The sequence below is a fragment of the Marmota monax genome, unplaced genomic scaffold (genome assembly GCF_021218885.2).
Source record: "Marmota monax isolate L192 unplaced genomic scaffold, Marmota_monax_Labrador192_F-V1.1 WCK01_AAM20220418_F8-fsc00165, whole genome shotgun sequence".
Taxonomy (NCBI): domain Eukaryota; kingdom Metazoa; phylum Chordata; class Mammalia; order Rodentia; family Sciuridae; genus Marmota; species Marmota monax.
In genome coordinates, this window is record NW_026693851.1 from 879,214 (window position 1) to 900,040 (window position 20,827).

The 20,827-nt window shown below is 36.8% G+C and overlaps 1 protein-coding gene across 6 annotated transcripts in view; it reads right to left on the minus strand.

Moving 5' to 3' along the window:
- Cldn12 (claudin 12) overlaps positions 1 to 16,025 on the minus strand; it is a 49,328-nt gene extending 33,303 nt beyond the window's left edge. For 5 of the 6 annotated variants that reach the window (XR_009228456.1, XR_009228455.1, XR_009228458.1 and 2 more), the window contains exons 1-2: positions 15,895 to 16,025; positions 14,374 to 14,462 (exon numbers count right to left, since the gene is read on the minus strand). Coding sequence is in view for 1 of the 6 variants with exons in the window: in XM_046462450.2 (XP_046318406.1) it covers positions 8,948 to 9,682 (735 nt within the window). In the remaining 5 variants the exon portion in view is untranslated. Of the gene's footprint in view, positions 1 to 6,409; positions 9,716 to 14,373; positions 14,463 to 15,894 lie in introns of those variants that run through there. The other variant, XM_046462450.2, reaches the window with a different exon arrangement.
- Positions 16,026 to 20,827: the final 4,802 nt, after the last annotated feature.

Genomic DNA, 20,827 nt, shown 5'->3' on the forward strand with positions numbered 1-20,827 from the left:
CCACACCTTTATATTTACTAAGAGTTGCCCTATGGCATAAGGATCCATGTGCTGCTGACAAGAACGTGTATCCACTTGATGATGGTTGATATATTCTATATATGTCGGTTAAGTCTAGGTTTTTGATTGTGTTATTGAGTTCTATAGTTTCTTTATTCAGCTTTTGTCTGGTGGATCTGTCCAATGGAGAGAGCGGTGTGTTGAAGTCACTCATAATTATTGTGTTGTGGTCTATTTGACTCTTGAACTTGAGGAGAGTTTGTTTTATGAACGTCACAGCACCATTGTTTGGTGCATACATATTTATAATTGTTATGTCTTGTTGGTGGATGGTTCCTTTTAACAGTATGTAGTGTCCTTCTTTATCCCTTTTGATTAACTTAGGTTTGAAGTTGATTTTATTCGATATGAGTATGGCCACTCCTGCTTGCTTCCGAGGACCATGTGAGTGGTATGATTTTTCCCAACCTTTCACCTTCAGCCTGTGTATGTCTTTTCCTATCATATGAGTCTCCTGAAGGCAGCATATTGTTGGATTTGTTTTTTTTAATCCAGGTTACTAGCCTATGTCTCTTGATTGGTGAATTTAAGCCATTAACATTTAAGGTTATTATTGATATATGGTTAGTACTTCCCGTCATGCTTGTTTATTTATTTTAATATGGCTAGTTTTTCCTTTTTGGTTATTTTTTTCCCTTCCCTTTAATGAGTTACCTCTCACTGTTAGTTTTGGGTGCTGTTTTTCAATTCCTCTTCTTGTAGTGTTTTGCTCAAGATGCCTTGCAGTGCTGGTTTTCTGGCTGCAAATTCTTTTAAGTTTTGTTTATCATGAAATATTTTAATTTCATTGTCAAATCTGAAGCTTAATTTTGCTGGATACAGTATTCCTGGTTGGAATCCATTATTTTTTAGCGTTTGAAATACGTTGTTCCAGGATCTTCTCGCTTTCAACGTCTGTGATGAAAAAATCAGCCATTAACCTAATTGGTTTACCCCTGAATGTAATCTGCCTCCTTTCTCTCGTAGCTTTTAATATTCTCTCCTTGTTCTGTATGTTGGATATCTTCATAATTATGTGTCTTGGAGTTGGTCTATTACGGTTTTGAATGTTTGGGGTCCTGTAAGCTTCCAGGATTTGGCAATCCATTCCATCTTTCATATCTGGGAAGTTTTCTAGGATTATTTCTCAGCGCCCCGCCGTCTCTAGCTGCAGGGCGGGCCACGGATCAATCAGCCTGGATCTCCGGTCGCACAGTTCCCTCGCGATTGAGACCCAGTAACCGGTCCTCGGTGATGGAAATCCTTCCTCTAGGTTACGGTGCACCCCAATTTTGCTGGAAATGCCTAACAAGATAGCTTTTGGTCGTTCTAACTCGTTATTCACCTGCACCGTGACGCAGTACACGGGGGTGATGCACTCTATTCGCCGCCATTTTAGTAGTGTCACCACAAGTTAATCTTGGAATCAATCCTAGAGGACTGATACCTAACCATATTTGGCAGATGGACGTCACACACTTGCCAGAATTTGGAAAATTAAAATATTTGCATGTTACAGTTGATACTTCTTTCGGATTTTTGATGGGCTCCCTTCATGCTGGAGAAAAAACTAAAGATATTATAGCTCATTGCTTACAAAATTTTGCCACTGTGGGTGTTCCAAAACAGTTAAAAACGGATAATGGTCCTGGTTATACCTCTACCTCTTTTAAACAATTTTGCTTATCATTTGGCGTTACTCATATAACAGGAATCCCATACAATCTTCAGGGACAAGGCATAGTTGAAAGAGCTCATCAAACTATTAAACTGTACTTATTAAAACAAAAAGAGGGAATTGGAAAGGGGTATATATCCCCCGAAGATAAACTTAAAATAACCCTTTTTACTCTAAACTTTTTAAATTTGGATTCATCAGGGCTTAGTGCTGCAGAAAGGCATATGTGTCCAAAAAATGTACATAAGCCTAAGGTACTTTGGAAGGATATTCTAACAGGACAATGGAAAGGTGATTGTCTGGAGTCGGGGTTCTGTTTGTGTGTTTCCACAGGGAGAACAGCAGTCAATTTGGATTCCAGAGAGACTAACCAAAGCGATTTCTATAGACCAAAAAGAAGATTATTTGACTCAAATCCATAACAGCTGATATCCAGAGTTCTAGCTTGGCTATTCTTGCATCTGTGACAGTGATTTTACCACACCTAGAGGCTAATGAATAATGAACACCATTAAGGCCTATTTCAAATGTAAAAAAAACCTTGAGGCTTGCTTGTGGGAATACCTTCAGACCCATTATGCAAGTTACAGAAAAAAGGATGGGATATCCAAAAAAGAGTCAAACCCAGGTGGTAACCAGGATGTCTTTTTTCAATATCTATTTTATTATTGCCTTTTCCCACATCATAAAGTTCTATTTTATTTTTTGAGCTCATACAGACCTAGGTTAATGTTTTTCTGATCAGTTTTATTTTTTGACTGTGGAGTTTTTAAACATTGCAATGGAGATTTCACCTGTGTAAAGCTACAAGGCCTTTACTATTGTCTCATGTGTTGTATGTTATGTGTGCACACTTGTGTTTTGTGTTGTATGTCTGTATGTGCGTATGTCCATATATCATATATGAGGAGCGCTCATGAAAACATGGATCCGAATTTTTTTTTATTCACGTGATTTAAATGGTTTAATTTAAATCAGGTAAACAGCTGTTGAAGATTGTTTTTAAAGGTGGTTAACAGATCTGTTTGTTTACTTTTACCTTTCCTTTTCATTATATTTAATAATTCTGTTCAGGATAATGTAAACTGTTCAGAAAATTGTTTTCTTAGTACCTGTTGGAATGTTACATAACTTTTTTTTAGCCATCGTTGCCAGAATTCCTATCTTCATCCCAGTGCCGGTGAAGACAAAGATAAAACCAAACTACAGCTTCTTCGATAATTATCACAACAAACTGTATAAACTGATGCATCAATGAATAATAACTCAACAAGTAATGCTCAATCAAGGAGTTGATTTACTTTGGGAGGAAATGGACATATTGATGGATTTCTCTGCTTTGAACTGCTTGCAGAACTTGCCTGGACTATGTATCACTTGTATGCATTGTGAACTATCTGTTGATGCAGCGAATTGTGGTAGTGCTGGCGTATCTTTGCAGATGGTGTCATCAGTGGTACAACTTTTCCAAAAAGAGCCATCATTTGGCTTGGTGTCATGGCATTTTGCATCCTTCTCCCTTCTGCTAGTGATGGTCTAAAATTTGGGGGCCAACAGAGGTGACGCAAAGAACCTCACCCCCCCACACTGGTGCAAAGGCCAAATTTGGGGGCCAACAGAGGTGAGGCAAAGAACCTCACCCCCCCCACTGATGCAAAGGCCTATCCACAAGTAAGACTGTATGCTGGACCGGTAGTCAGTGACGGGTATGATCCAATTGCAGTGGTACTAACCTAAGACAGGAGGCTGACACCTTGAGGTCAGTTCATCCGATGACAGGTAAGGACCATATGTAGTATTGGACAGCCTAACAGACACGGTCCCTAAGCCACATTGCTTGTTGTTTAATTAAACAGAAGTGGGGAGATGTTGAGGGCCACAGCCGAGTCGAGATGACGCATGGCATTTTTGCCAGAAGTAGTGGTTGAGAGGTGACGCTAGCGAGCCATTAAGATGATGACTTTTGAGTTCTGGTGGAGTTCCCGTTGAGTTCCGCTTGAGCTCTCGAGGGGATTCCCGGAGAGTTCCCATTGGTTGGGGAAGTGCCGGAGGAGGGATAATTTTGGTTGCTGGTTCCTGGAGGAGCCGCGTGGCGTTTGCGAGGATTCCCGGGGAGCGTGTGTGGAGTGTGCTGGTGGAGTTCAGAAATAAAGTTTGTTCCTGCTTCAGTGGCTCGTGATTTGTGCCCAGCCAGACTGCGGCACTGCTTTGATAATAGGAATAGTGGAAAAAATCCTTTGTCCTAAGCTATTATAAAGGATATATGTATATGTGTATATACATATATCCTTATATAGTATATCTTCATATAAATATAAAATTTCATAGTCTATTCAGCTTCATACCTCCTTACAGCATCAGGGAAACTCATTGACTTCCTTGTTTTTAGTATGGAATCATGAAAAAAAAACTGCATTACAAGAAGTAGCTGACAATTAAGAGGACTGTTAATTTTCTTTGTTTTTATTATAGCTGCAGCTGCAGTAGTTAGAAGCCATGAAGATCCTGGCAAAAGTGATGGTAGTGACAATGTAAGTCAGTACCTCCCTATAAAATGGAGATCTGTCTTTCTAAAGATACTTGTTTTTATGAACAGCACTAACATCAACTGGGGTTGATGTTAATAATATACAGAATTAGCTTTTATGAATAATATTTGTAATATAATTGGGTATACTGTATTAGGTTCTTTACTTATATTCCTTCACAACAGTGTCTAATCCTCACAATAACAACTCTAGGAGGTAACTGTTACTGTCCTTGTTGCAGATGAAAATCTGAAGTCCAGAGTAGAAGTAACCTTCCTATTGCATACCAAGTAAGGAGGCAGTTTAGACAGAATCTAAAACAGCCTGCCTCCAAAGCTGGTGTCTGTCTTCCCCAGAATGTCCTCATGTAAGACAGGCTACATAACTTGTGGGGCCCTGGGCAAAATTAAAGTGCACTCAGAGCCCCTTGTTCAAAACGTTAATAATTTTAAGGCAGCAACCACAGAATATTAAACCAAGGGTAGAGCCCTTCTGAGTGCAGGATCCTGTATCACTGTACAAGTATCACGCTCATGAAGCTTGTCCTACCACCATGTTCCCAAAGGCAGATACAGTGGGATTTTGGAGACTCTGTAGGAGATACTTCTATTTGTTCTTGCTATGATTCATGTCGATGCCCTGTGGAAACACTGCTACTTTCTCTTGGAAGTCTGAGTGCCTTTGCTTCTAACAGATTTCGGATTCATTTGTGGAAACAAAAACAAATAGATAAACAGAAAAACAAGGCGTCAGTGTCTTGATAGGTGACAGATAATGATGGGGTTTTAGGTTAAAAATAAGACATCTTTCTTCTTTGCCATTTTTCTTTGAAACATCTGATTAAATCTAATAATGTAACCAAAATTGAAGTTTTATTTGTTTCCTTAATGCATACCTGGGTTCTCTGAATAAAGTGAATTTGTGTTCAACATCCTTTCTCTGTATCACTTGTAAGGGTACAGAATTTCACTTGACTCAAGACGAGATATAGAGAATCCTCATTTACTACAAGGCATTAGGACTTTAATTTCTGTTCTGTTCTATCACATTTAAGATCGCTGGCACTGTGGTTCCACCTGGTGGAAAATTTAGGCCTTTCCTAACTCCATTTTAGCACTTATGATGTTTTGAACCTTAGTGCCTAACCATACAAGCTTAGAGGGTAGAGAAGCACATAAAGTCTAGGGGGAACTGTTTCTTCACTTGGGTCAGATTTTTTTCCATGAATCTCCCAGTTGAGGAGTTCAGCATCCCCTCTTGGAGTCTGAAGTCATCAGATCTGGTCAAGTGTTAGGAAAACAATCAGATTAAATTCACTGTACTAAAATGTACAGTGAAGTACAATTTGTTTTCCTTCTCCCAACCCTTATGTCACAACCAACACCGCAGGCTTTTATCTTGATCTTTGTCTTATCAGAGGGAAGCTTGTCAACTCAACTGCTAATGAGTCTTAGCATGAATTATTTCCTATTCCACTTTGGGAAACTATCCACTGTACTCTCTTCTTAAAGAGATGAAACTGGGCCCCAGATGGAACTGGCTAGTTAGATAAAAACAAACGATGAATTTTAAAAATAGGAATGGTTTATTCTTGGTAACTGTAAGACAACATAAACATGGTGTAAACCAGGCTGACTGCAAATTAACTTCTGAACTCCATGTCTGATCAGTGTTCAGTTTATTGCGCGGCTAACACGAGCAGCCACTCATATCTGACCAAAATTAGAACTCTGCTTCCAGTCTCAGCTCAGATCTTTCTTCTCCCTCTACTTCAGATTATGCTGCTTCACTTCATTTGGCAATAAATATTCAGTACTCTCTGAAAGATCTTTTCTGATATGCAACAAGGAAAACTCAAAATACATCATAACATAGAAACACCTATTCTTCAAGATTGGGTCTCTCAATTAGGTTGAATTAGGCGTTGGCCAGGGCTGTAGTTATCTAAAGCTTTTGTAGGAGTTGGGAAAAATTGTGTCCACGATGGCTCCCTTGTATAAAGGGTCTTGATACTTCTGGAATAATAATTCCATGCTTTTCAATACCTTTCTAGTTTCTATTCTATAAAGCTTTAAATAGGACTGTGTCTTTGTAAATTTATGTATACTTGAGAAACATTTCTCAAAATATTTCATTTAAAACCACCAAGAAAAGAAGCAGAAACTTGTAAAAATACATTTTTAATAAACATCAAGAAGTACAGTACACTTTTATTGAGGTTTTACCTTGCAGTTTACAGCAAACATACTATTCATTGTAGCATATATATACAAGTAAACTCAGGTTCTTGATTTGTTTTTCTTCCATGGCTGGATAAACCAAATCTGGTGCACCACACTAACATTTAAGGTTATTATCCAAGTTGGTTTCTGTAAAAGGCCTTTAACAACAAATTATTCCCCCTTTACAATGATAGCCTGATGAATGCTCAAGAGTGACTAAACGAACTATAAATACTTGCTTTCCTTTGATGGATTTAAAAAATAGCAAATCTGAAACACTAAAAAGACAATAAGGAAACAGCTGTTTCTTTTGCCAAGTGAATCCATAATTAAATACTTACTGTGACAACAGATTATGAAGCCAAAGGATTCTCAATGTTTATAGTTATAATTCCAGGAACTAAAAACTATCTAGCCTACTTTTCTTTAACATTGTTTACACAAAGACCAAGGGGTGATGGAATTCTTGATTCTTATGAACCAAAATTTAGTGAGATGAAGGACTGAAATTAATTAGCAAAGAGGGAAAATTAATATTAATCTCAAAATTCCACCTACCATTGTTCTTGGAATGATCAAGATCAGCTACAACTGAGAAGAATGAAAAGAATGAGAACTGAGATAAATCAGAAGCCACAATTTAAAAACCAAAGCCTTGCATGCTTTCTACTGATGCCATTTAAAAATTACACAAACGGATTTATTTCTATGTACATAAAGTAGTATTTGAATTAGGAAAAAAATTCTGTCTCTCTCTCTATATATATCTCTAGAAATATCAGAACCATACTCTTAGATTTGTAAAAGAGGCATAATAATCTGTTTACCATATAACTAGCTGTTTGTAAAATCTTTAATAGTTAATAAAATCCTTGCAAACATAATGCTAATATGTAGCAAATCACACCAACTAAATAAGCAGCTCAAGTTCATAGGGCTAAAAACCCAATATCCCTGAATTTCTAAGTGTTATCTTAGTGTTAACCTGGTTTCATCTAATTGATACCACATCAGAGGAGATTTTTAAAACATGTCCCTCCTTAATACATCATCATACTTTCAGAGGTGGAAAGGTACAACTTAAAGTTCTCTACAACTTTTGCCCATTCTCAAGAATTTGATACAGTGTTATTACAGCATGTAGGATAATGTAGGTGCCCTAAGTATTCAATGAATTGAAATAAAGCAAATTTCCAGAGTTTGGGACTTGCTGGTAGTGTACAACTTGTCTGTCAGGAAGTCTCATCTCTGGGTGAAATATATATATTCCTGGATCAATGACTGAGAAGTTAAGGCCACCTGCTAAAGAAGTCAGACTGTTCCCAAATTGTCAGGTAACAGTTTGATCTTTTCTATTAGATTAAAATTTCTTCATGGATGGGACCAGATCTCCTATTTTCATGTATCTTCTAAGGCACCTACTAAAGTGTTAGGCAGAGATATACGCTCAAGGAAATAATCATTGATGGGGGCAGGAAATGAATCAAGGGTGAATGTGGTCACAGAAAAGCCATCCTTTACTTCACCCCATTACTCAAACAGCAATCAGTGAGTGAATCTCTAATATTGTGCTGAAGAACAGACTCATGCCCCCTACCATTTTTGTCTTCAAGAGAAAAAATCACTGGGTTTGAACAACCTTTTTATTTTTCTTTCCCTTTGGAGACTGATTATACGTGGTAATGAGTACTTCTTGTTGGATGGTATGTGGAAAAAAGGGTGGTTTTTTTTTTTTTTTTTTTTTTTGCCTCAGAGAAAGCACCAACCTGTCACATGTCACATTTTAACTTCAGCAATTTATGGAATCATTAACTTTAAAAATTGTTAAATGTTATCTGTAACTAACAGATATTTAAAATGTTAGTTTTACTATGAAATCACTTAAAATCCATTTTGCTTTCAAACATTGGTATGAGGTAGAAGATAAGGAATTCACAAAAGAAAATAATCTTTATCACAACAAGACTATTCAGTACAATTAGCCCCCAAAGAAAAGTTAAAGCCTTAAACTGGTAAATTATTGACTACTGTCAAAATATTACCCTATTTGAAGGAAATTTCTTATATATGAAATTGCCTTTCTTTTTCCAGTTTAAGCTTTATAGAAAAAGGACACCATACAATCTGAAATACTCAGAAAGATTGAATAAAACAGCTTCTCTTAGTCATCATCTTTACCATGTTGTTCTAAATCACCTCAGTTGTGACACAAGTCCTTTCCACTTAAATTATTGGTCAGATATCAACAAGGAGGTTAAAAACCCTTCCAGTATAAGAAGCAAGATAAAAGGAATGTTTCTCACTTAAAATAACGTAATTTACTCCTCATAAAAACTAGCAGCACTTCATTCTAGCAGGACACACAAATTTGGCTTCATTGACTGGTTAGGAACACAGGAAAATGTATATATAGCTCTTTACATGGGGAGAATGTGAGGCTACAACAAGTTTATTTTTTTAAACAATTACCTATATCCCCATTAGGTAGTGTGTGAAACTACTGGAATGTCAATTTCAATGGCAGAGAGGCGGGACTGAGCTGAATAGGGCTGGGAGTAAGTGTGCATACTGGGAGGATGGGAGTACAATGGCTGCCAGAAAGGAGAAGGCAAAGATTTGCATGCACAATACCAAATGAACAGTAGAAGGGAAGTCATAAAAAGACCTCCAGCACTAGCGATGGTGACATATACCGCATAGTCAAATGTAAAGACTGGCTCAAACTTCTTGTTCAGATGGATGTTATAAAAGATGACCCAGATGGATGGAGAGAGGCTCACATTACCTGCCATAAAAAACAGCAGCCCAGCCACCAGGTGGCAGCCTGCACTATTGACCAGACACTTGGCCAGTTTGATGTTAGGCACAGAGGACCTAAAGGCTGTATTACACATTCCAATCAGGCAGAGCAGCAAGGCACCCATTGCAATCAGGATGCTGAGGGGCAGGGCAAACTGGAGGACACGCAAGTCCAACTGGTCAACTGATGAGTACCATGTAGGGTCGTACATCAGGCAGTCACTGCTTCCGTCGTACCGGGCACATTTCACCCACAGGCCTGTGTAAACAGTCAGGTTCTTCTCATTTCTGTTGAATGTAATCAGTCGTAATTTTCTCCAGTTGGGAAGCAGAGTCCCTGCAAAGAGGCCCGATACTGAGGCGATCCCACATAGAAAGGAGAGGACTGTGGCTGCGTGGACATCCCGACAGCCCATGGCAGGCAGGCTTGTGCAGTACTTTCAATCAGACTAGGGGGTGACACACAAGAAGACAAAGCATGAGGGGAGAAAAGCAGATTACAGCAGGAAAGGTGGTACCAATTAGCAACACATCTATTGAGGAAATGTTGATGCTAAAAGGGAAATTCCTTTGTTTGTTCTCTATACAATATAAATGTATAAATGCATATATGTAACATGTGTGTGACCTCAGAGTTCAGGTGCAAACACATATGCTTGGTTTCCATTGACTATATACTATAAAATATTTAGTCATCAGCATTTTTCTTCACTGTTACTCAGAGGAAGAACCAAAATAATGTCAAATTATCTTAACATCACACCTAAAATTCTCCTGGTTGTCAATAATCACGCATTCAACACACAAATATCAACCATTTTTAGGTATCAGGCACTCAAACAGATAATAAGGGTTAGAACACTCATCAGCTATCAATTAACTGCAAACACTACAAATTGAACCTCAAATGCTCATGCTAGTATAAAAGGAGACCAGCATAAAGCAAAGATGAAAGCAGCTCATAAAAGGCAAAGGCATGAGGAAAAAAGCAATATAGGACAGCAGAGTGGGTGGGAGCTGCCTCTGAACCAGAATGCTTGGTTCTCATCCCCATCTCCTCACACTTACTAGCCAATTAACCTTGGGCCAGCTCCAGAACTCTCCTGTGCCTCATATCCATCTGTAAATTGACGAAGAAGATAATAGTGTCTACCTCACATGGTTGTTCAAAGAGATAATATAACGTCAAGTACTTAAAACATGTCTGGGGCAATGTGCTATGCAAATGTTTACTTCTTAACATTTGGAGATCAGCTCAGTGCTTGCAATCTGAAGAAGTTCAAAGAACATTTGTTGAATGAATGTTAAATAAGAAGAAGCAAGCTCATCTCATTTCTACATATTGAGTACACTGGGGAATTATTAAAAGTAAATGGACTCATCTTCAATGAGTTAGTCAAATGAAAAGACAAGAACAAGGGTCTCTAAAATTATCCTGCTCAACTACTTCCAGGATGATTCAACAAGACCCAAGTGCTCTCAGAGAACTCTACAGCACTTGTTGGTCATTATACTATTACTGTTCATACAAGATGAATGCAAAGATCTTTGAAGTAATGAAAACCTGTCTCTATTTCTGCTATTGTAAGAAAAACTGTACTTTGCCTTTTTCAACCCAAATTAAAAATCTGTTTTCTGTATATAATAAACTATAAGCTAGCATTTTATTCAAACTACTTTAATAAGGTAGCACATTTACTTTTATAGATTAGAGCACAATGAAGGAATAAAGGTTGAGAATAATTTTTATTTCTGGTACAGTATGGGTGTTTACAAAATCCATTGTCTTTTGAAGGATCAAATATGATCTACAGAGATGGTGGAGTAGCATTCCCAGGAGGTCAGGGTCGAAAAGACAACTATGACCAAACTGCTAACAAACTGGATTAGAATATGATTGTTATGTTCCAGTGGGAGGACACAATGTTCTTTAGAAAACGTTAGCTACCTATTTAATCCAACCTATGAATTAGAAGTAATTTTAATAAAACTTATATGCCTATATGTACATATGTATGTTTGAAGTATATGTGTGTGTGTGTGTGTGTGTGTGTGTATATATATATATATATATATATACACACACACACACACACAAGTATACAAATAAAAGCAGAGTTTAAGCTAATGATCTCAAATTAAAGATGGTTAGTTCTAAGTTCTTGTATGGATATTAGGTTGCTACTGATTTATTATGTTACCTGCCAGTATTATCAGAAGTTGCAACTGTTTAAGAAAGTTTTATGGATGAAAAGACAAAGGAATTACTTCTTCATGCAAACTGGAAGAAAGCTGTCTTGTTTAATTTTAGCAAGCAAAACCTTTCCAGCCTTGAAAACACTAGTGCAGCTTTGGGAATGTTTATATCCGGAAGATAATAATAATGTCACACTCCAAAATTCAGCCTCCTGTTGGTTTTTGTTCATTCATCTGTCTCCCCCATATATTGTGAGCAGTTTGTACAATGCCTGGCATATAAGTTTTCTAGGAATATTTGAATAAATGAATACTGGGCCCTGTACCAAACCATAATAACTCACAAAGGTGGGCCACAGGTAATGTACAACTAAACAAGAGAACAGCTATGAGTAAGCAATCATTCATTCAATGAGTATTTATGTTGTGCTGAGTATTTTGCATATACAAAACTCTTTTAGGTCCTGGAAGAACACTGAGACCACTCAGAGTTGGACCTTGCATCTAATGTGTTAACAGTCAAAAAGATTATGTTGTTTAATGCTACGTTAAATGCTGATGTGAATCAATTTTAAGAATACTACACGTTAAGTGATTATTATAGGTACTAAGTGAAGTAATAAGATATATGTTCCTAAAAATTTACCATCCAGGGTTACAGAAAGATTGAGAATGAAGGAGAATAAAGATTTGATCAATGTTGTGAACACATAAGAAAAAGGTTCCCTCTGTTTCTTTCAAAGCTTCAAAATAACCCACTTAAAGTTCTAACCTAGTCACAATTCCTTCTTCCTTCCAGAGGCAGGGAATGTAATTGAGATTTGTCTATAAACTGCAATCCAAAGGCAATGAGAAACAAGATCAGGATAAATAACTATTATTATAAATTCATTCCTGTAATTCCCAGCCTACAGACTGTCAAACAACATTAAGGAACTGACGTAGGCCAATATTTATTTTAGTATTAAAATGTGTTTAACTAGATCCTACAACAAATCAATAAAAGTATTACATTAGTCCTCTGAACCTGCTGTTGATGAAGCATTCTTAATTCAGGTTTTGGAACTAACTGAAAGTTTTATTTATAGAGAGTCAACAAAGACTAACTATGGCATTTTTTTCTAGAAGGAGAATACCATTAACATCAATTCCTAAGCTAAACCCTTGTGCTGAAATTAATGTCTAGCTCCTTATAACTTCCTTAGGTAACTTACTTTTTATGCCCAATTATTAATTCCACATACATATGATTTGATAAGTCCTATATCCCTCAAGAGGGATAACACCTAATAGCTGGGGAAGGAATATGTTTAGTGTTTTAAAACTGAAAGATAATACTGACTTCCAGATTAGAATATGTTCATACTTGAGAGAGTAAAAAGATCTCTACTTGTTAGTGTATTAAGAGAATTAATTATGTAATTGTTTTCAAAAATAAAACTGATCATGTTACTCCATTTCTTCACATTCAATAGCTTCCCATTTCCAACAGAACAGTTTCCAAAGTTTTAAAACTTACCCACAATTTAAACCACCTAATTGTTGCCTGAATTTTCAAGCTTCTTTATGAACTGCTCTCCCACCTATATTCTAGTCTTTATAGCCACATTGCTTTTCTTTTTAACTTCCCAAATTTTCCACATTCTAATTTGGTTACAGACTTTCCCACATGCTACTCTTCCTGGAACTTTCTTAATCCCATCCACCATATTCTTTGCTTAGTTAACATTACCCTAAACACTCCCATTCCTTCTCCTTATTTGGGTATTCTTCTTTCCCACCAGATTATGAATTTCAGGGCAGAAATACCTACGTTTTATTAGGTTAAACATTAGCACATAGAAAGCATTCTCTTATTTATTGAATGAGTGAGAGCAAACAGAGGATCCATGCCTGGATACTGAAAAAGTTACAAATTTACTTTACTGGCAGTTGCATTCACTTTATTGGGAATAATTCATTCCATCCTGTGCTCTGAAGCTTCCAAGCTGTTTCTTGACTGTGCCTCTGCTTTAGCAAAACTGATGAGCTCTCATGCCATGGGTGACAGTTTTGAATAGGGTCTTGTATACAGACATGTGGGTTTATTGTTTCTATCTGGGAGGCAGGATGGCAAAGACCCCAATACCAGTCCTAACCTGTCATTTACAAACTGAGCAAGTTACCTATGTCCTCTGAACTTGAAATTTCTAATCAATAAAATGTCCCATAAGGTAGTTGTGAGTTGGTGAACAGTAAAACCCTTTGAAAACCAGAATAGTCAGAAATTTAAGGCTGTAATAATTAGTAGTAGGATTATTTACTTTTTAAGGAAAGAATATGCTTTTAATCTGGATTCTCAGCAAACAACCATAGATGAGTACACTGATCTAGCAATAATGACAACACATTCTCTTTGGAGTAGTTACTGACCAAATAAAATACACTGTTTCCAAACAACCATTTCACATTTGTCTTTTGACTATCCGTTCCACAGTGATTTTCAGAGAAGTAGATGGATAAAATCTGATACATAATTAAATGCAATCAAAGATATAATTTTGAATAAAAACATTTTCAAACATTATCTTTTCTGTGGTTTTGAACAGAGTTCAAAGAAGACTGGAGCAAAAATAGTGGCTAAGAGCTTTAGGAATTCACAAACCCATCATAATTTTTTCAAGGACAATTCAGAGGAACAGCTAGCTATAAAAGACACATGTCTCATGGCAGCTAAATCAATTCTTTATGGGAACACTGGCAGTCCTTTCTACCTGTAATCTGGGTTTTCTTAGAAACAATAAGTCATCAATCTTTGCACTCACAAGGCTGTCCTATGCCTTTATTTGGTTGAAGAAGAGGGGGAACAAAAGCATTATTATTAACTGAGCAGGAGGAAGGGAAATAAGATATAACCAAAGGATGTACTTACTCTTTGAGGTACCTGAAGTTCTAAAACAGCTTTAGTCAACTTAGAAGAAACCCATGTACATCTGAACACACAGTAGAGATGATTTGGGCCTAGGAAACAGGAAAAATGCCCCCAAATAAATATAAAACTTTTCTAAAAACTCAATTTGAATTCATATGAAATTAGAAAAAATAATTAGCAATCACCCAAAATGAATGAAATGTTAAGCCAAAAAGGCAGTTTAGGATTGGGAATGTAGCTTAGTGGTAGAATGCCTATATAGTATATGCAATGCCCTGGGTTCAATCTTCAGCATTGGTTTAAAAGGACCAAAAAAAAAAAAAAAAAAAAAAAGGTCAGACTATTCTTAAATTCATAAATTGTTTGATAAAGAAATAACTCTCAAATAATCTGAGAAGGATACAAATCACTTTAGTGCCTTGGAAACATGATCAATGTTTAATACAATTTTACATCCTTCTCATATGACTACAGTGAAAAGAGGATGAGGAAATACTCTGTAGTTGTATTAGAAGCAAAAGAAATACACTGTTTTAAAATATGTTTTAAAAGGATACCACAACAAAACTAGGTAAAGCTGATCTGCATAGTATATCCTAAAATTTGCAATTTGCAACTAGAATGCTTCTACAACTTTTAGTTTATAGTTCCACTGGTGGTTCAATTTGCCATTCTAGGATATTTCCATATATCTATTTTAACAATCAGCAATGTCTTCTTCGAATACTATTTATCTCAAACAGGCAGGATAAGAATGAAAACTTAAGGCTTGTTTCACGAGCCTTAAGGCATTGATTTCAATCAAGTGTCCCCTTCCCCCATCTATAAGTCTTTGAATTGTTAACAAGCATAACTGCTTACTCCAAAGTCAGAGGAAATCGTTTTATAATAACACACAACTGGATCACTGATCAATCACTTTAAGCGAGTACACCACATTTGGTCGTTCTCTAACGTGATGCCTGGTCCCTTCAAAGACCAAACACAGAACCAGAGCTTTGGAGAAATGCAAATCAAGCTCCAGGGGCAACTGCCTCCCCCGTCCTTCCCCTGAGTTGTGTCATTAGGAAGCCCAGAGCTGGCAGAAAGGAAAAAGCCGGGTGGGGGTGAGTAATCCTCCTAGTTAGAGCCAATGGAAAGAGACCGCAACTGTGATGACTGAGGACGTTCTCAGAGCAAGCCCATCCCTGCAACACTGAGTGGGTTTGAACCGCGAGCAGGTCATGATTACACAACCAGCATCAGCTGGTTTTTCAAAAATAGCAACTTGCAGCTCCGCACCGCACACCCCAGCCAGTCTAGCTCCAAGCCCTCAGCTTCTCCAGCAGCAGTATTTCCATACTCCTCCGTACAAAACAACATTTTAAAGCTGTATCAAATACCTCATTCGATTTTCACCTCCAAAAATGTGGACAACGTTTTCCAATGTCCCTGATTTCCTTCGACTTAGTTGTTTTACATAAAATCCCCAACTACTTATGCAAAAGACTCTGAAATTGGAACATTCTTGACCACACCTACCTGTTCCTCACAGCCAGGGCATTTCACTCGCCCACACGGAGGAGCCTCTTGGAACGTCTCCCTCTCCGCGTCCCCGGAAGTGCGTTCCCAGGGAAGAAGCAGCCCCGGAGGCTTCTGGGAATGCAGGCAGGTTCTCCCGCAGCCCGGCGCAGGCTTGCCCTGGACACCTGGGACTACAACTCCCAGGATGCACTGGGCCGCCGGCCTTAGGCAACATACCCCGCCTCCCTTGAGTTCTCTGGTACCTGGTTTCTCTCTGGATTTAGGTTATGGATTTAAAAACACAAGCGCGCCCAAGCGCGCTACATCAGACAAAATTGAGAATCGTTGTTAGTACCCAAGCCAGTATTTCCTATTAAATATGACTTGCACGTAGAAGGGTAGCAAAAATTCCTAAATCCGGAGACCCTCCCCACCCCCGCCACCAAGTATTTATCTAGGCACAAAGCGGAAAGAGTTACAACTCTAGAACCACCCAGCCTGGGTTTGCATTGGGCTCTGGTGTACGTGGGTTGAGTGATCCTGGGAAAGTTACCTCTTTAGTTATTTGAGTTAGCTGTGAAAATGATAATATTACCTACGTCATACTGTTGTCTTGGAAATTGAAAGACTAGTTATTGTGTGCACGTACAAATATGTAACAAATCCCAACATTATGTACAACTATAATGCACCAATAAAAATTTGGGAAATAAAAGGGAGACTCAATATATTTTAAGTATCATGTCTCTAGCTATTTCTTAGATATTTAAAATAATAGCACTGTCCTACAAAATTTCAACTGTTCCATTTTGTTGTTGTTGTTGTTGTTGTTGGATTCTCTTTAAGTGTAAAGTCCTGTATTGGTAAGTATCTGAATTTAAACTAAATGATTCCTGTATAGCATTGATCTTATTATTTTTGAAGAAAAAGTTTGAAGTTTTAGATTCTACTACTTTCAAATGATCTCCCCCTCCTTTCAAACACACACACACACACACACACACACACACACAGAAAATGTGGCAAATGTTGGCAGTTGAATCAAAGAAGAGTAAGCATATGGGTATTCATTGCACTATTTTTTCAAGTTCTCTGCAGCTTTGAAATTTTTCAAAATATAAAGGAGGAAAAGATCATGTTCTCTGTGTGTGTGCATGTGTGTGTTAAGAACAACTGCTATGAGATCTGCTCTCAACAAATATTAAATTACACAATATCATATAATTGCTTTGAATGTTATAGACACACCTCTAGAACGTGTTCATCTAATATAACTAAAACTTTACACCCATTAAGCAGGAACTCTCCAGTTACTCTACTCCCCACTCCCTGGCAACAATCATTTTATTCCTTGTTTTTTTGTTTGACTACTCTAGATACTTTATGTAAGTGGAATCACACAGTATTGGTCTTTCTGTGACTGGCTTATTTCATTTAGAATGATATCCCTTCTTGTACCCCCCCCCAATTATGTTCTACACCAAAATAAAGAAATGCACCCATCCCTTTACCACTCTAACCCTTTATGACCTTGGGTAAATTAAGTAAACTCTTTGCACCTTAGGAGTCTCCTTTGTAGTAATAGTACAGCTACATAAGAAAATCAAGATAAGGACTAATATTCATAGAGAATATACAGAAGTTTACAACAGTCCAACACATAATAAGGACTGATTCCCATTAGCATTTTCCATTTTGTGTTGCTCTCCTAACACAAAATGGGATTGTTATTCATAGAAAAAGAAGAAAAGGCCATTATCTGTCCACTGCCAGCTCCTTCTCATTTGCCATACTGTTTCACAGAATGAATAAAGTTATCTAAGTCCAGAAGCACTTCAATTCTGAAACCAGACTGAGAATTTTATCAATGAGGAAGAAAGCATTAAGTAGTGTATGTAAAGATCTCTGGATGATGCTCTGAACTCCATGCCTGCTCTGGCAATAGCAGATGGATGAATGACTTCTTATACCTCAGAATGCAATCTGATTTGGACATAGGGTCTTGAGGTAATCACATTAAAGTGAGGTTCTTAGGTTATATCCTAATCTAGTGACTAATATTCTTTTAAAAAGGAAATTTGTAGGAGCTAGGCCTGTAGCTCCGTGGAGAGAGCGCTTGCCTTGCAAGTGTGAGACACTGGGTTTGACCCTCAGCACCACATAAAAATAATGTGCCCATCTACAACTGAAAAAAAAAAAGTCACCCATATCATAGGCATATACATTAAAAAAAAGAAATTTGGAGACAACCAGCAAAGGGAGACTATACTGTAGAGGTGAGGCAGAGATTGGGGTGATATGTCAGCACACCATCAGTCACTAGGCTCAAGGTATTCAACAGCTTCTCTCACAGCCCTTAGAAGCACCCAGCCTTGCAAGCACCTTCATCTCAGACTCCTAGCCTCCTGAGCTGAGACAATAAATTTTTGTGATGTTTGAGTCCTCAGTTTGTGGTATTTTATTATGGTAGCCCCAGGAATAAGGAAAGATAAAAAAGTTCTGAATAATTTTAACAGTGAGCGATAGCTTAAAAACTGTTTGGTGGGGCTGGGGATATAACTCATCAGCAGAGCACTTGCCTAGCACATGCCAGGCACTGGGCTTGATCTCCAGTACACCAATACAAAGAACATCATTGAAAATTGTTAGGTAATTGAGCTATAGTCTCAAGCTACTCAGGAGGCTGAGCAAGAGGATTACTTGAGTCCAGGAGTTTTAAGCCAGCCTGGGCAACATAGTGAAACCCTGTCTCAATTAAAAAAAAAAAAAATGCTGTTCTTGATGCTTGCTTATAAGATAAATCAATGCACCTATATATTTTTTAAAAAACTGCTAGGAATTATCAGTATACTACTGATTGGGTAAGATCATGGCACATTTGTTTCTGTCTTCTTTAATAAAATTACTAGTGAGGAGAGAAGAAAGAAAGGAGACTGTACAACAAGACTTTCCTATATTTAGGATAATTGAAGGCATTTGCCTGTAATTGTTTTCAAGCATTTAAAAACTTTAGCTTTTACTACACCTACCATCACTGTTTTTTCCGAGTTTTAAAAGCGAAACCTCTGTTAAACTTTTGAAGAAATGTGTTATAAATTTGGCATTAAAATATTAATGGTTCTTTGAGGCAGATCAGCTTTTCTGGTTCATACTTTAGTAAAGATCATGTGTGCTCATTATTTTGTTCTTACTGTTTCTCTTGACCTGAAATGGTACCACTTCCAGGAAAGATTTGTTTTTGAAACTGAGGATCCATCATTATATAGTACTGTTATTTCCCCATTAGGATTCAGTTGACCAGGGACTTTTATTTACTCTGCTCATTTAATCATGTTTCCAATCTACCCAAAGTCATAAGCTTTTGCTTAACATCTGTCCTTGATCTAAAATATTCTTCATCTCTCTCAATTTGCAGCAAGCCATATACAAATAAAATGAAGGTATATTTTAGCTTTATTAACTGTCCTTTCTCTTAATATAAAATTAAAAGAAAATTATGACGCTCTTCTTTATATAGCCTTTTATATAGAAATAAAACTAGTAATAAATATTTGATAACCAACAAAAAATGAAGACATTGGTCAGACAATATTGGCAATTTCAGAAAAACATATTGGGATATGGGCCATGAACAAGGAAGCTTTTGTCCTTTGCTTTCAACTTTAAATGCACTCAGAGTTTACAAAGTAAACAGGAAAAAACTACTTTGTCACATGTTGTCTAAAAATTAGTTATAATATAAACTACATATCCTGTTCTTCAAATTCCAAGTATTTCAAAGGACATGATTCACATAAGAGCTATGCTTCACAGAACTTGGTATCTGGGCATCCCAAAGAATTTAAAATCTATTATGAACAATTTAATAATATGTACAAAGGTCATTACTTCCTCCAAAGTCTTCAAGTACCAACAACTATTAAATAAGCAACTGTCATATGGTGAAAAGCAAAACATTCCTAAAAACCAGAATGGCTTAATATGTAATAGTTAAAATTGCCTCTGGCTTTTTTATTCTTAGTATAATTGACTGAGAGGAAATGATCCCACTTGTTAATCCTGAGTTGTCCACAGGGATATACTATAACTTTCCATTCAAATTTCTCTTTCTGTCCTCTGCCCTTTTCTCATTTCTATCATCTATTTGTTTTTATTTTCTTTCAGTTGACTTTGGTCAAAAAGATTTCCCTTAATACTTTCAACTTGCCAAGCTCCAATCAGAATATAAGAGATATGAAATATCTAAGGAAAAAATAGCTGTTTATTTTTAATTATTACAGTAAAAATTATAGCATGTTGTCGACACTTTTTGTCAGTATGTTCATCTCACTGGCTTAATTCCCAAATTATAAAATTTTGTAAGCAAAGACTATAATTTTTTCTAATTCCCTTTAAAAAGCTATCAAATATTTTAGACTCTTAAAAATTTTTTTAAAAAATCTTCATACATGTACCCCCCCACATTTAAAAAATAACCAGGAATTAAGTGAATTAATATATGCAATGTTCAGCACACTACCAAGTCTATGATAACACTATCTTGTTAGATATTATAATTACCAGCACAGTCCATGTACTTTAACAAAATTTCTGAGTTTGTTCCACCTGTCTATTCTGCGAGAGACAGATTTAAACTAAATTTGATATACTTTTAAGGATTTAAAAATATAAATTCAATTCATTATTTGGTCTTTAAACAAAATGTTGACATACTTTGGCAAAACATGTCTTTTGTGTATTTATATTATTGCTAATTTTCATTTTAAATTGTAATTTTTATGTGAACTTGTGCTAGTGCTTTGAAACATTTTTTAAATATACCTGCATGAATGTTGAGTGGAATTTACCTTTGTTAACTGAGTTTTTAATCTGAATTTTGCAAACTCTGAACTGCTTAGAAAATACATGGGTTTATGCAAATTTTTTAGCTAGAAATAAATCTGTAGTTTTC